The 17,180-nt window shown below is 29.6% G+C and overlaps 1 protein-coding gene across 1 annotated transcript; it reads right to left on the minus strand.

Annotated features, from left to right (window-relative positions):
- Positions 1 to 1,172: 1,172 nt before the first annotated feature.
- LOC105110173 (cyclin-A1-1-like) lies at positions 1,173 to 4,884 on the minus strand. Its single transcript, XM_011005118.1, has 11 exons — positions 4,533 to 4,884; positions 3,462 to 3,822; positions 3,223 to 3,359; positions 2,907 to 2,999; positions 2,606 to 2,739; positions 2,418 to 2,493; positions 2,234 to 2,310; positions 2,115 to 2,148; positions 1,850 to 1,999; positions 1,629 to 1,763; positions 1,173 to 1,512 (listed from the first exon to the last, which is right to left on the minus strand). The coding sequence occupies exons 1-11, from the start codon at positions 4,743 to 4,745 to the stop codon at positions 1,441 to 1,443; spliced, it is 1,482 nt and encodes a 493-aa protein (XP_011003420.1). The 5' UTR covers positions 4,746 to 4,884; the 3' UTR covers positions 1,173 to 1,440.
- Positions 4,885 to 17,180: the final 12,296 nt, after the last annotated feature.

Genomic DNA, 17,180 nt, shown 5'->3' on the forward strand with positions numbered 1-17,180 from the left:
CAAAACCTTTTTCAAAACTTAATACTACTTGAATGAGAAAAGATAAGATCATATTTAATGATTCACACTTTTCTAATATAGTAGAGGTTGGAGATGTTCTTATTAGATTTACATTTGGAAAAGAAGTCACTCTCAATTATATGTTACATGCTCCTTAAATTCACAAGAATTTAATTTCTGAATATTTTTTTAACAAGATCATTTTAAACGAGTTATTAAGTTTAATCAATATATATATGTTTAAGCTCAATATTGAAAGAAAAAAAATTCTTGCTTCTGTGAATATTTAGTATGGTAAATCATGTCATATAAATTCTAAGTATATGAAAAATTCAAGTAATCTTGGCTTAGTCCCAAAACTTAAAAATGAATATGAAAAATGTAAATCTTATAGCATGGATAAAATCTCAAGAAAACTTTAAAAAATATTGAGTATAAACTCTAAACCATAAACCAACTAAAAAAAAAAAACAGATTAAGATCTAGCTAAGAAAGCAAACATGTAACCTAAAACTTATTTTTAATTCTTCAACTTCCTATTATATATAAAATAAAAAGAAAATCTCATTCTTTTTTTATATAGAATAAAAAGTTTTTGATTTCACAAAACCATACCATGTAATAATTCTTCAATATCAATTTTTTATTCACTTACAATTTATTTTAATTATATTAATATTTAGAAATTTTATTATAAATAATTTAATTCACTTACAAATTTTATTATATACTAGACAAGGTAATAAAACATAAATTTTATGAGCCAAAAAATTATTTCATAACAAATTCAAATCCATGTCAATTATAAATTGACCAAAAAAATAAATTAAGGTTTAGCTGAGAAAGCAAACATGTAACGTGAGACTTATTTTTAACTCTTCAACTTCCTATCGTATATAAAATAAAAAGAAAATATCATTTTTTTTATATAGAATAAAAAGTTTTTTATATATATAGAATAAAAAGTTTTTTTCTTCGATATCAATTTTTCATTTACTTACAATTTATTTTAATTATATTAATGTTTAGAAATTTTATTATAAATAATTTAATTCACTTACAAATTTTGTTATAAATAATTGCCGATCCTAAAGATGACTAAACCCCACTTTTAATTTAATGTTAATCTTAAATAGAGCCTAATGGTTTTAAACAAATTTTCTAACGGTAAATAGTTGTGCTAAAATATGGCTATGAATTCATTAACAAGAACTAAAGATATCATATCATACAGGATTATATGAAAGTTGATCCTTGCCGAAAGAGTAGACTCAGCAAAAACTCTAGACAAGCTAAAAAACTACTGACCTCTACGTTTTACAGTTAATAATGATAAAGTGTTGCCTATGGATTGAATTGCATGGAATGGGAAGAGCCTCTAAAAGCAGTTGATTCAATTGAAGTTAATCCAACACAGCATTGGAAGAGTAAGACAGCAGTCTAGCAGCTTAGGTTCTGGAAGAATTCCTCGGGTATGGAAGGTGGGCAGTACTTCTTTGCTACAAATTTGTACTGCGACAGAAGTAATAAACAAAGATAAGATTAGGACGCACTTCAGAGCATTCCTCTGTTCATGCTATGCAGAGAGAGAGAGAGAGAAACTGGGACAAAATGAGAATCTTGCTCACCTTATGCTGACTGTATTTCTCCCTGATTGCGGGTAAAGTAGAATTATGGCTTCCACAACACAGGCGATAGAGATCCTTTACACAGTGACACAATTCAACAGGCTCGTAAAGTGTGTAATGTTGCAATGTGGAATTCTGTTCCAGAAGAAATGAAGTATCAGGTATGATTACGAGTTCAAAAACCCCATAAACTAGAAGTTTCATTATTTTTTAACACGTACCCACGGTCTCTTTGAAGGAAGAAGTATATATTTGGCCAGGAAAATGGCAGAGGCAGCTACCAGCGACGGAGCATAGCAAAGCATAGTATATTCCAAAAGAGATAATTCTGCAATGTAGTTGGCCAAGCATTCCAACTGCATTGATGGAACCTAGCAAATGATGCCACGTACAGAACAACCAAAATAAACCAAAGATTTTAGGGATGGAGGTGATAGATGTTATAAAAATCAACAATTCCATGGCCAGCAGAACAAAAATAGATACCTCATTGATTCCTTGAGCAGCACGAACAAATCGCCTACATGCATGGATGACAAGTCATGAAAACAGTATAGCATACAGGAATAATAGATAGGAGTTGATAACCATAAGTTGGTCATTACCTCAAAAAACATTTAGCTGTTGGGGCTGTCATTTCAAACTTCAAGTAGTTCAAAACAGTTGATTCCATTTCCAGAACCTGCAGCCATTTAAAATACTTAATGCTTGTGCAGGTTAGGGAAAAAAAGTATAGTGGCAGAATTATCTGTCAAATGCACTTGGGCATATGGACAACAAGAACAATACCTCATCCCTGAAATATGTGTTATCGGTAATGTAGCAAAACTCTTCCACCTGGGGCGCACATATTTCCTCGTATTTCCTGGCAATATCATCATCTTCCTTGTTAATTCATGAGATAGTAAAAATTTTATAAGAAAAAAGAGGTGCCATTGATAGAACAAACAAAGACATCGCAGAAAACTCTTTCTTACGCAGCAACCATCATGCAGGCAATACCAAGCAGCTGCAGTCGTTGCCTGTTCATCACATTTCCAGACAGATATCGATCGATGTAGTTCACGGTCAAATACAGGGTATCTGGTACAAGCCTGTACTCTTCAGCTACCTACATTTTGAATCACAAGTTCAGCATTTGATTACTCATAGTCCATCAGAAGAAGTATTTGTATTCCCATAACCCATCTATCAATCTAAAGAATGGTTACAAAAATTGATCATTCTTCATATCACGTTGCAAGTTTACAAATATGTAATGCAATTCAATGATTTTACCTCCACAAGCCAATCAACCAGTATTGCACGCATGCTGGCATTTATGTCTTTCTGAATTCTTTCCATGAAGTCTGTGGAGGGTCTTTTCTTCATCTAAAATCCCATGAAATTCAATAAAGAAAAGAATAACGATAAGTCCAGGCACGTACAGGTAGCACTCTGGAAATGCATTGCACATACCAAGATCAAAACAAAACTTGAAGAGGATGACAGATTATACAAGGAAGAAAGTAACTCATTTAGCAATGCCACAAGCAGGTACAACTGTGTACTACAAAGGAGACTCATAATTGGCACTTAAGCTTGAATACTCTACCTCAGATGCACGCAAATGCTTGTAAATATCACAGGCAATGGTTGCACAAAGTTGCGGATCCTGGTAATTGTCATCAACATTAACAATTTTATCATCTGTTTCCATATCAGTACGAGTATCTCTGATGCATGCATTTTCTGCGCGCATATACAAACTAGATTAGGAAGTCTAGAAAATAAAACAACACTTATTAAGATATGATATAGACAACATAAATGAGAGTGAAAAAAGTTAAAAACCTGCAGTTTCCAAATGATCTGAGATGTACAGATTGCTCAAGGTCTTCTTATTGATAGAATCAATTGCTATTATTTCATTGTTATCTATATATTCAACCTCGGGGCTCTTAAAAGAATCACAGGTGGACATTGATTCATCCAAAGAAATTGAAAGATCATCAGATTTACTTGGAGAAACATCAATGCTGCATGGAACAGAAACTGCAGCAACAGGAGGGACACTTTCGCCTCTTGTTGAGACAGAGATCACCTTACAAACACCAACAGCGCTTGATTTCGCATTTAAGGATGCAGGTAAAGTACTGCTATTAGAAGCAGGAGTTCCCTTCTTCACCTTGGCAAATTTATTTGAGAATGGTGCCTGCATTTATGAAATTCAGTTAGGATCAACTAATTCTCTGAATACTAGAACAAACTCACAAACTTAAACTGAACATCACAATAGAGGGAGTTAATTTGAACTTGAGAAGTTAATCATAAATCCAGTGTCCATGGTGACTCAACGAAATGCTGCTTTATCAGGAAAATCAGAGTCATCAAGGGATCAAAACTTTCATAGTTAGTAATGCTTTGATCATGCAACCTTGAGGATAACATTATCAAAATCAGATTATAATGCAGTTTCTAAGTATGCCAAAAAGCATTAATTTCAACACTGACGATAAAACTGCACTCTATACGGATCATAACACAGAAGCAGTTTTTGTCAAGATTCTGATCATCAGAATCTTATGTTACCAACTATCCAAACAGTGACTTAATTGGATATCTTTAATGCACCCAAAAGCAAGCAGATTATTCTCTCTTTTTCTTGTTAACAAATAATTATGCATTCTTTTTGCATTTACTATCTTCTTCTTTTTTTAATAAATTGCAATAAACAAACCCTAAAAATAATCAAAACCTTGCTGGGCTAACAAGAATAAATAACAAAAGACCCAAGAAAGTCCGCATGCAACAAGAAATACCCAGAAGAAAATGATACAGAAAACCAATTAAATCTTTCTCATAATTTAGAAAGAGAAAAGAAACGAAAACAAGAATTAAAAAAAAAAAAGAGGAACAACCCACCAAAGTAGATGATGGAATTAAGGTTCTTGATCCTTTTTGAGTCACATTCTTTTGATTCGTAATGTCACCAAGAGGGGCTCGTTTCTTGGCCAAATGAGGCGCAACCGCCGTGGCCTTGCCTACATGCTCTGTCGATGAAGAAGACGCGTGTCTTTTTGCAAGAGACGACGACGTTGAAGAGGAAAACGACGAACGGCGTGTCTGCGTCGACATTTTCAACCCCCCTCTCTCTCTTTCTCTTCAATTTTAGTAAAGAAGAAACAGAGAGAGGATTTATGGTAATGGAGAGAGTTTTAAATGGAAACAAAACAATCTTGGATTTTTTGAAAGAAAGCAAAAGGGCTCTGCTTCTCTTATTCGCGCAGAAGGAGAGGTTTTACTTTTACTGTTTAATATTTGTTTCTTACTATTGGGGCGGGGAAGGGCTTGATTTGAATTGCAGAGAGATCCTGACCGTTGATTCGGGCTCGGTATTCGTTGGGAGCGTAGTTTTGTAGGGACCACTGTATGTGTTATCGTGTTTTTGGGTCTTGTTTTAAGTGTCACTGACAAACGAGATTCCGCCACGGGGATGGAGATTTTTTATTTTAATGGGGCTTGGCCGATTTGAGTAGATGGTTTTGGATGGAAAGTCACAGGCTCTCTGTCGACTAAGGTTTAAAGTTTTGAATTCGAAATTCAAACGGTCACTAGATCCTTCAAATTTGTCTTCACAACGTAGACAAATTTGTTAATAATTGAGCTACTCTGCGGAGTCCTGTTTTTCCCAGTGGAAAGTGAACTTGTAAATGCCAAGTATACAGGGCCAAAGTAAACTATAAGTACCCTCCGTATACTATGTAGATTTCATCAATCGAGTCCCCCTACAGTTAATTAAATCTGTTACGTCCCTCTGCTATCATTTTTGCTTACAATTAGAATCCTCCATCCAAAAAGTTGTTTGCAAAGATTTGATGATGGTCAGCCGGATGAGTGGAGCTTGAGCAAGTTGAATAAAACCCAGAAACTAAACAGAGGATGAAAAAATAAAAACTTGAATTTTTAAAACAAAAAAGGATAAAAAATTATAAAAAATCCAAAAATATTGACTTGATTGCCTTTAAGAAACCTAAAACCGTAGTCTTTTTTTTTTTTGTATTGTAGATTACCTTTTTATCTTGTATCTTAAAAAAATCCTTTTATTATACCTAGGCATTTGAATATATATATATATATATATATATATAGGAACCATGAAAGTCATCTTTATTTCCTTATAAGTTATAATTTGATTATGATTTAAAATCTAATATGTTCAATAATAAGGGTTTTTTTTTGTGTTTAGATAAAGAATGATCACACATTCACGTCGATATTTCTTTCTCCATAATTCATGAAATTGATGATTAGTGATAAAAGACTTGATATCTATAAAACAATCATTTTTTGTAGGATTTAGAGACCCTATATTAATAAACTCGGTGACTTTTGATAAAGGATTGCAATAAATGAGAGAATCAGTTTTAAATTATAAAAACAAGAGTGTTTGTTATTAGTTTTATATTACAAATGAATATGAATACTTAGAAAATAAAAAAAATATGAAACATTTACCTGGGTGGTTCAGATGATATATATAGCCTCTGAACTTTATCATATTCTTTCAATGGATTGGTTGAAACATCATTTCCTCTAAATAATATTAATGAGGAACAAATATTTCTCACACAATATTAATATTGATGGAAATATAATAAACCCTTTGAAGACTTTTATACACCTAAAAATGTAAATAGTTAATCATTCTTAACTTTTAACATTTTATGTTAAAAGATGTAAGAATAATATAACCCAAAAAGATTATCAACCTCATATGTATTTGAACTTGGAATGATACCTAAATTAAGGATGATGGATTTGACAGCTTGCCAAACTCATATATACATGGGCTGAACGTACAGTTGAACTCAAGAATGTTAAGTTTGGTATCTCTTTAGACCCACATATACTTAAACTCAGTAGGTAGCTGAATCCAAGGGTGTTAGGTTTAGCATCTCATAGACCAACTATACTTAGTTTTAGCACATAGCTAAACCCAAGGGTATTGGGTATAGCATCTTATCAAATTCATATGTACTTGGGCTCAGCATGTCGCTGAACCCAATGATGTTGGGTGTGCACCTCTTCAAACCCATATGTTCTTGAGCTTAATAGGTAGCTAAACCCAAGAGTATTGGGCATGGCATCTTAGAGACCCATATATCTTTAGGCTTAATACTTATTAAACTTAAAGGTTTTGAACCTAAAAAGCAAGTTAGACTCATGTCATATGGGTTTGGCATTTTATCAAGCCTAGGTATACTGGGCTATTACCTTATTTGTGGCCTTTTTAATCATGGGTTTTTAAGCAAACACAAATACATATTTTTTTTTAATATTTTAATACATATCTCTAAAAGGAGTTTAACTGAATAGGAGCTCGCTAGTTTAGATAAAAGATCTACCCTTCTATTCTCTTCTCTTGGAATAAAGTCAATTGAGATTTTTATGCCTTTATATTTTCTAAAGAGTTGTTCTTAAACTTTCAGCGAGTATTTCATTAAAGATCTCTGGTTTTAAATATTCATTGGCATTGTCTTACTATCAGCTGGAAGTCATTATGGAAATGGAGAGAGAAAACCTCTAAGGATTCTATCAGGTCTAATTTTTCTAGGATAACTTCGTACTCTAATACATTATTGGTAGCTAAAATTCAAATCAAATTCCATATTCATGGAGGTCATAAGTACCACTACAACATCAGTTCCTTCAAAATTAAAAGATCCATCTACATATAATTCCCAAAGCAAGATCAATTCTATGGACTGTGAAGAGGGATTATAGTTTCTCTTAAAGGGATTGATTATTCAGACATTAAAAATGCTTATCTTAGATGTCATTCTTAAGAGAGTATTCTATTATGAGGTCTATTAAGGTTTGCTCTTTAATAGCTAATCTTGGCTGATATAAGAGTCTATATTCCTATAACTCAGTCGATCACATCTTTAACTATCGAAACATGTATAGTTTATGGAGAGTTTATCATAAAGGCTACTATGTTAATACTATAACTTAATCAGCTTGGAATTATGATTTTAGTTTTCTAGAGGTTCTCACTAAAGTTAGGGCCATCTTTTTCACTTTTAAGTATCCTATTTCAGCATCATTAAGAGTTCAACAAGAATAATTGATTCGGCATTGCATGCCTTCCCTTTTTTTTACCAATACAAAATTAACGATTTGGTTAGAAACTTTAAGATAAAGAAACATGCTCTCAGTTTCTCATGGTTGCGACAAGATCATATAAGAGAAAAGATAAGCTTTAAGCTCTTCAAAAGCTTTCTAGCACTTTGATGTCCATTTAAAATCGGTGATATTCTTTAAGATCTTGAAAAATGATAGGTTGTATTTTCTTAGTTTGGATATAAATCTATTAAGGTGGCTAGTCTCCTAGTAAGGCGTTAAACATTTTTGTCTTTTAAAGATGAGTAAAGATGAGTCATGTCTAGTATTGCTTAAATCTTCTTAGAATGAGTTCTATTCCTTTGCTATTTACTAGAAAACCTAAAAATATTTCTTTTATAATGGCAAACACATACTTGAAAAGATTAAGCTCCATATGACATTTTTCTAAAATAAAATAAAAAACCTATTCTAGATCTTTCAAATATTGTTCAAAAGTCATGTTTTTCACCAACATGTCATCCATATAAGCTTTTAAGTTTCTTCTAATTTGGTATTTGAATAATTTATTAATCATCTGCTGGTAAATAGCCCTTGTATTTTTCAAGTCAAAGAGCATTGCCCTGTAGCAAAAGGTTCTTCTTTATCTTTTAGATGTATAGGGATTTGATGGCACCTTGAATTAACATAAACATATTTTAAGAACTTAAAACCAACTTTAAAGTCCAGAAATTTATCAATCTTTGGGAGAAAAAAAACTACCCTTTAAATAGACATTGTTTAGGTTAGCGAAGTCCACATATATCCTTTATTTTTTAGTGTTTTTCTTTACTATTATCATAGTACCCAGCCAATTTAGACACATGAACTTGTGAATAAATCTAGTAGTTAACAATTTATCCATTTCTACAATTATTATTTGTTATCTCCCCCCCAAAGTTTCTATATATATATATATATATATATATATATATATATAGAGAGAGAGAGAGAGGATAAGAAGAAAATTTAGATTAACTTGAAATTTATAAGAAGCTATCTTTGAACTTATTCATGGTATATATGAAATGTTGAAAGAAAATTAATCTAACGGGTAAGAAGAAAGTCTGTCAATAGTTTTTATTGAGGTGGTTCCAAGGTGAAACTTGTCTTAATGATGACCCCTTTATTTTGCTTTAAAGATACTTTTATCAATTGCTATGAGGTTTCAATTCTAACCTTCACCCTCTCCTAATCTTTAGTGGTCTAAGACCAAAGTCCTCTTACCTTTCAGATATACAAAGGCACAATGCCTTGAGGCCTTTTGGTTTTTTCTCATGATAATCACCCTTTTATAAGCAGGTAATTTTAAGATTAAATAATGTATGATTATGACTATATTGATTATGTGAAAGAGAGGTCTTTTTATTATAGTGTTGTAGGCCAAAACCATGATTATCCATAAAATTTTGTTGATTGTTAAGACACTTAAGGTAAATGTCTATTATGATTAAGATCTCGAAAACACCCTTTATTAGTCATGACCCTTTAATTCTAATTAAAAAGGTTTTTTACAAAAGTCATCATTGAGGGATCTATCCCTATCTAGGACATCACATCCCTAGATAGGATATTAACTTAACTCCTATCATCTACCAGCATCATCTTATAGAGTTAAGTTATGGGTTTGTTAATGAGTTATTATGAGGATATGTTTTTTATATTTTCTCTTGCCATTAGAAATATCTCTCTTAGCTGAAGTGCACCCTAGAATCATATTAGTCTCATATAGGTACTTAAGATGGTTGACTAAGTAGGTTAGGCTCTTCTCTGTCACATTTTATATGGGTATGTTCTTTAACAAACTGGTTTAGATAACCCTTGTTTATCAGCCTCTCAATTTCTTTCTTTAGAATGAAATGATCTTTTATGTCATATTTTTTATCCTTATATAATAACTCAAACTTCTTGAAAGTATGTGTGTATAGAGGTAACACCATAAGAGATGGATAACAAACAAAGTCTTTTTCTTATTATGGTTGTAAAGACTTCTATAAGGGTGATATTCAAGAGAATCATGTGTCTTTTTGAGATGTAATATGTGATCATTTACTAGCCTTTTATGGCATTTCTTGGAATTATTATGTCTGTTGGGAGAGTAATTATATTCAAAAGGATTTTTTTATCCTCAATCTTTTAGTAGAAACGGAATGGCACATACTTTAATATACTGACTTATTTCACCCATATATAACTTTTCATGACTTATTTCACCTTCAATAAGATTTTGTTTTAGTAGAAAATTTTTATTCAATCCATTTATCAAAGCCTCTAAAGCTACTAGTTGAATTAATTTCTCTATTTTAAGCATTTCTTTATTGAACCTCTTCAAATATGTCTTAGTGGACTCCTTTTCTAATTGAGTATTAGAAGGTATAACAATGCTAAATATTGACACAAGTTTAACATAAAGGTCATAAAAACTCGTGATAGAGCATGGCTTCAAGTTATTCTAAGCTCGTGTTAACCTTTTAAGGTTATGAAAAGGGTCTTACAAACAAGATTATCATCTTAGTTGACCAACTCAAGGTTTCTACTTATATTTTAGATATGTTCTCATAGTTCCATAAAACCATTATAATTATCCAAAAATCATATTGGTGGAGTTATACTCCTTAGGGATGAGGCTAAGCAAGACTTGCATAGATAAATGTGATTATTTTATCTTAAGATGACTGTAGACTTTATTTTGGATGTATTTATCTTCCATACTTCTTCTTAAATTTTATTGAATAGGTTTTGAGGAGCTAGATGATTATGTCATAGAATAATAGGATTGATAGCTAACTTTAATCTCACATGATTAGAAGGATCACTTTTAGAATGATCATTAATTAAAAGAGCTTCATATCTACAAGAACAAGCTTTATAGAGATTGGGAGATCATTAAGGTGGAAATCTTTCCAAGTCATTTTGCTTTATCTCATTTGGATAATATAGTTGTCTTCTGGAAGAGGGGACTGCTTGTGGTTTAAAGGTGAGGACTAAAAGAGCTACCTCATATGCTATAACTTGTTGGAGGTGATAATACTTGATATTGCCCTTAGAATGCCAACACGGCTTGGCTAAAAGCTTGCACCTGATTGATGAGTTATTGAAACTCTAATGTAACAGGCGCCAACAACAATAAGGAAGTCTATGACATATCTCATCCTAGGGGTATCTTGATTGTCTATCATTAATAGTAATTAGGAATGTCAAAAACAAGTTTAGAAAGAATAGTTGATAACTTTTTGATTAGTTTCTCCCAGATAACACTAATTGATGATGTTTGAAAATCCAATATCCTCATGAATAAGAGTTTTTTAAGTGTTTGGATCAACGATAATCACATTTTACATAAATATTTCCTTCTCAAAAATTCAAGAAATAGATAATTAGTGATAGAAGACTTGATATTTGCAAGTTAGTTTTTTTTTGGGATTTAATGACCCTCTAATGATAAAGTTAATGATATTTGATAAGGGATTTCAATAAATAAGAGAATGAGATTTAAATTCTTAAGAACAAGAATGTTTGTTCTTAGTTATATATGATAAATGGTCTAAAAATAAGAGTATGAATATCTAGAGAATAAGAAAAGTGTGCACCATTTATTTAAGTGGTTCAAATGATATTTTTAGTCTCTGAACTTTGTCATGTTGCTTGAATAGAGAGGTTAGAATGTCATCTCCTCCTAATAGCATTAAGAAGGGATAAATATCTTATACACAATATTAACAAGAAATAAATATTTCTTATATAATATTAATGTGTGATGGAAATATGTTAGGCCTTTATGAGATTTTTGTACACTTAGGGATGTAAGAAGATAATCATTATTGACTTTTAATATTTATATTAAAAGACATAAGAAAAAACAAACAAATCTTTGTGAAAAAAACCCTAAAAATAGTATCAACTCCATATATATTTGGATATGGAATGATTTTAAGCTCAAGGGTGATTGGTCTAGCAACTTACTGGATTCATATATACCTGGGCTTATTGTGTAGTTGAACTCAATTTGGTATCTTATAAGATCCATATATATTTGGGCTTAGCATTTAACTGAACCTAAGGGTATTAGATAGTGTTGGGTTTACTAATTTGTTAGACCCACATGTATGTGGGCTCAGTGTATAACTAAACTCAATAGTGTTGGACTTTGAAGAAAGCTAGAACTATGCCATCTGGGCTTAACATTTTGCTAATCTTAGGTATATTGGGTTATTACCCTGCTTCTAGCCCTTTTAATCATGTTTTTTAAAGTAAACATAAGATACACACACATTGATACATTATAATTCAATTTGAATATCACTATAAATATTATAATTTGAATTCCCTATCATTTTTCTTATTATCGTTTTCAATAATCTTTGACATTAGATAAAGGAGGAAGATAAGAAAAAGTGAGCATATATGGATAGAATTTAAACAAAGACAAGGAAACAAATAAAGATTGGGATTCCAATAATGATGAGGGATCCTTTTATGGCATATGGACTATAAATATTCTTATTATAATCATTGACACATCTTTCCTACCCCATCATCATTAGAGATGAGTTTTACCACAAAGAGTGTGTATAGTTGTGAAGCATCAAGTTGTCAAAAAATGTAGATTTTTTCAAGTGAATTGTACATTAGATAGATTTGAATGAGATGTAGATCAATAAATAATTTGATGTTTATTTTAGCTTTTTTTTTTTGAAAAATGACATAGTTTAGTAAAAATTTTAGGAGAATGACATAGTTTAAATTTTTTTTTTTATAAATAGCATAACTTGAATATAACCATATTTCTAAATATTTATTTTATACACAACCGCTAGTTGTTTAGTTATGTTTCAAAATACATGTCTTTTACAATTTAATTAACCCAAACAAAAGTCATCCTAAAATTTTAAGAAAATCTAATGGCTAGAAGATAAGATTCAATATCCAATGACCAAGAAAGAGAGAAGAAATAAGGTGATATGGTAAGGGAGAAAAAAGAAAAAAGATAAAGAAGGAATGAGTTATTAAGGACACACTAAGGATCTGTTTTAACATACATAATACCATTATAAAGATGTCTATAAGACGATTCTAACTACACATTGAAAAATCATCAAACGAGATCATAATTAACCATAAATTCACCATAAACAAAACTCTAAACCAATTATAACCTTGTTTGCTAGTTTTTCAAGGTGTGATTATAATCGTCTTGTCAAGATCTTTATAACAATACCGAGTGTATTGAAAATGAAGTCTCGATATGTCCTCGATGACCTATTCTTTTTTCCTTTTTTCTTTCCTTTTAATGTCATATCAACTCATCTCCTCTTTTTTTTCTTGGCCATTAGATCTTCATAGAATTTTAGGTTGACTTTTATATATGTTAATTAATTTAAAAGAGACATGAATATTGAAACAATCATTTTCCCAATAGCAGTTATGTTCAAACTATGCTATTTCTATAATACTTTTATAATTGATGTTATTTCTCAATAGCGTTTCTAAATATTGGTTTTGTACAAAACCATTTCTGGGTTTAATCATAACCTCAAATGCAGGTCTAATGCAAATTAATTAACATGTACAAAAATCCACCTGAAATTTTATGAAGATCCAATGACCAAAAAAAGATAAAAGATAATCTGAAGGGGGTAGAAGAGATAAATAGAAGAATAAATAACGAAAAGAAAGAATGGGTCACTAAGGACATACCAGGGCTTCGTTCTCGACATGCCCAATACTATTAAAGAGATATCGAAGAGACTATTCTAACCATACTTTGATAAACCACAAAACAAGATTATAATTGGTTAAGGATTTGTTTGGGGATAAATTAGGATAAATTATGACTTTATTTAGTGGTTTTTCAATATTTTGTTAGAATCATCTCGTTGAGATCTTTTGAATGATATTAGATATATCAAAAACAAAACCCTAATATGTCCTTGGTGACCCTTTCTTTCTTTCCCTTCCTTTTCTTCTCCATTTCTCTCTTTTACCATATCAACTTATATCCTTTTTGTCTTGGCCCTTGGATCTCGAATCTTATATTTAGACCATTAAATCTTCATAAAGTTTTGAGTTGATTTTTATACATGTTGATTAATTTGCATAAAACATGCATTTTGGCTTGTGACTAAACAAATGATATTCTTAATAATAGTTTTGTATAAAACCAATATTCAAAAATGTGATTGTATTATTTTATAAATACTTTTCTAACCTATGTCATTTTCATAATTTTTTTTCACCAAAATATGTTAAAATTGTACCTTTTTTCTCTTCTAATGTTTTTAATATTTTTAATACTTTTATTTATTTTAAAAATTCTTAGAAACCTTTTTTTGTTATTCATCAATTCACTTGTGGAATTTATTCAACTTGAAACCATGTTAAACATCCAATTTAATTTTAAGAAATGAAGGAAAATATAAATGTTTATCATTCATTATTAGTTTAATATTTATTTTTATTTTTATATTTTATTAAATTTTAAATGTTTATCATTCATTATTAGTTTAATATTTATATTTATTTTTATTTTTATATTTTATTAAATTTTAAAAGTAAAAATAAGAACTAAAGTAAACTCTATGATAAAGAAGAGAAAAAAAAAACTTAAATTAAGCATCCACTTAAGGGGTTATATGTGTGTATATGTCTACTCACAAAGCACAAAGAATATTTATCAGATTCGTTGATTTTCTAAGAAAATACTTATGATACTTCAAACTCATACCTTATCGAGCGTGTTAGTTCATTTTTAAATTCTGAAATGACTAAATAGGGTTTAGCCAATCTTAGTATTATAAAGTTGGCTTAAACAATTATAACTATACTTGATTTTAGGTGTGGTCCATTTTATGTAATACCTATATTTTCACAAATAAATTGTCTCATGTTAATTATTGTGAATGTTTCTTTATAATAATTGTTCTCTCTCTCTCTCTCTATATATATATATATAGTTAGTTAGTTAGTTTAATAATGTATACTATTAATAAGATATATTTGTAATTAAATTTAGTAAACTTTGATTATGACATCTTTTTTTTTGTTTAGATTATTTATGTGATTTATTAAAAAAAATGATTGTGTGTTCGTGTTGTTATTGGTTGGAAGTGTTTTTATTGTTGGTTCTCTTTTAAATTGCTTCTTTATATTTTCTAGATTCTTGTGTGTATATAATTATACTTACTTGAGAGGTTAAGCTTGCTAGGTGAGGGGGCGTTAACTTGGCTTCTAGGTTATTGATGGTCTATAAAACTACTTAGCTTAGTTTTTGTTTTTAATATTTGTCAAATTATTAAAAAAAATGCATTTAAACACCTAATCTTTTAGTTTACAACGAAAAGTTGGTAGAAAAACCCTGGAAACTGATTCAACAATATGGTCTCCTTTGCATTTACTTAAAGAGTGTAATCTAACTACTCATTATTTTTATTTGTAAATTTATTTGAAAAGCCATCTTTTTTATGGATAGATTATCAGGATGACGTTTTATTGAATTATAAATTAATATTCCTTCTTAAATTTTCAGTTGGCTATCGATGATGCCTTAGAGAGGGTTGCATATCTTATACATGCTATTAATATTAGTCTTTGGTAATGATATGTTAAACACTTGATTTATTCATTTGTGTCCTAACAATTACTACTATTATTTTTTTTTATAGATAAAAAAATAATATCTAACAATTCTCTTATTACAAATAAAAAAGTGTCAACATAGACCGGTATTGGAACAAGTATTGGAATTAACAAAGTGGTAACCTGTTCTTACATCAAGGCTAAGATAGAAAAGAAAAAACAAGTAAGTTTCATTTTAGAATATACCAACAAAAATTAATATTTTTAGTTTATTTCTGTATTTGGTTACATAGTAGTTTATTACTTTTTAAGGGTTTAAGTCTATATTAACAAGTTATCACATATTAAAAAGGATAAACTTTTAATAAAAAGATAATTATTACAATAAGTTAACTTGGATAAGGGAATGCTAGGTTTGTTCCTTCAAAGCTATAAAAAAGTTTAGACCTTTTGATTTTACGTGCAAATAGGAAATGATATAAATTATTTATTTCCAACAATTGCTTCTAATTAGTTTTATAGCATGATTTTCTTAAAATTTTGAATGTATAAAAAAAGTTGAAATTCTTGGTGTGAATATGAAAAATAGCTTATATTTCCTTTTAGATCTTATGGCTATGATGGAAGTAATCCCATGTTAACATACAAAGACTTTAAAAAAAAAGAACTTTATGGTATCTCTTCTATATATAATTGATGTATGTCGATAAATTTATCAATTTAGATAGCCATATAAAATTTCAATCATTATAAAAATTTATTATTTAGGTAGCCATACAACCCTCAAAGGAATAACTTGTATTTTGTGTAAAAAAATTATCAAATAAAAGACATTGAAAAATGCTCTAATATCTTTCAAAAAATACTTATGACAAAGTTATAAATTACTTATCATCTTTGTTCATATCTTTGTTAAAGTGTGTTTGTAATAGTTAAAGTAACAAATAACAATTGGTGCATATTAATGATATATTTGTGTTGAAAAAAGAGAGGACCAAATAGATCCAACAACCACAACATATTCTCAAGGTGCTAGATTAGTGATAAATGGTTGTATGAATGGTAGCTTTGATAGGGTAATAAATATTTTGACTAGTAGCTATGTCTTGATTCATTTTTTTTTTTGTTATATTTGTCTTTGTGGCCATGTTGTGTTTTTTTTAAATGAATTTGTTTTGCTTTAAATTAATTTTTTGATGTTTATGGATTGTTTTTTATGTGTTGGTGTGAAAAATAAATTTTAAAAAATAAAAAAAATATTATTTTAATATATTTTAAGTAAAATATACTTTAAAAAACAACTGTTACCATACAAATACTATCCATGTATCATCTATTACAAGCATTTATTGTTAAATGCTCCATGGAATGGATTTTTTTTTATTGTAGATGTGATATTGTAATTTGCTTGGAATCTTTTTTTTTTACATGTAATTTATATATATATTTTTAATCATATTAGGAGATATGTTTGTTTATGGTATCTATTTTTGAGTTGCCTAAATTGAAAATATTGTTTCCAAAGGTTGATGGGAAGAAACATCTCTTGGACTTTAGAACTTGTTTTCCCCCCGTTGTAAATCGTTATTGTAACTTACTTTAGATCTAGCCCTGCATGTAGTATAGAAAACAGATCTAATATTAATAGTAATTAAATTATATATCACAATTACTAATTATATTAATATCTATACAATTATTCTTCCATTTAATAGCCAAATAGAAGCTTGTAATTGCTAATAACAACTATAATATGTATTAATAGTAGTAATTAATATCATTTAATATCACCATGTTTAATTATAATTCTTTTTTATTTAAAAGTAAAAGGTA

This window comes from Populus euphratica, unplaced genomic scaffold, assembly GCF_000495115.2.
Source record: "Populus euphratica unplaced genomic scaffold, PopEup_1.0 scaffold445.1, whole genome shotgun sequence".
NCBI classification, from domain to species: Eukaryota; Viridiplantae; Streptophyta; class Magnoliopsida; order Malpighiales; family Salicaceae; genus Populus; species Populus euphratica.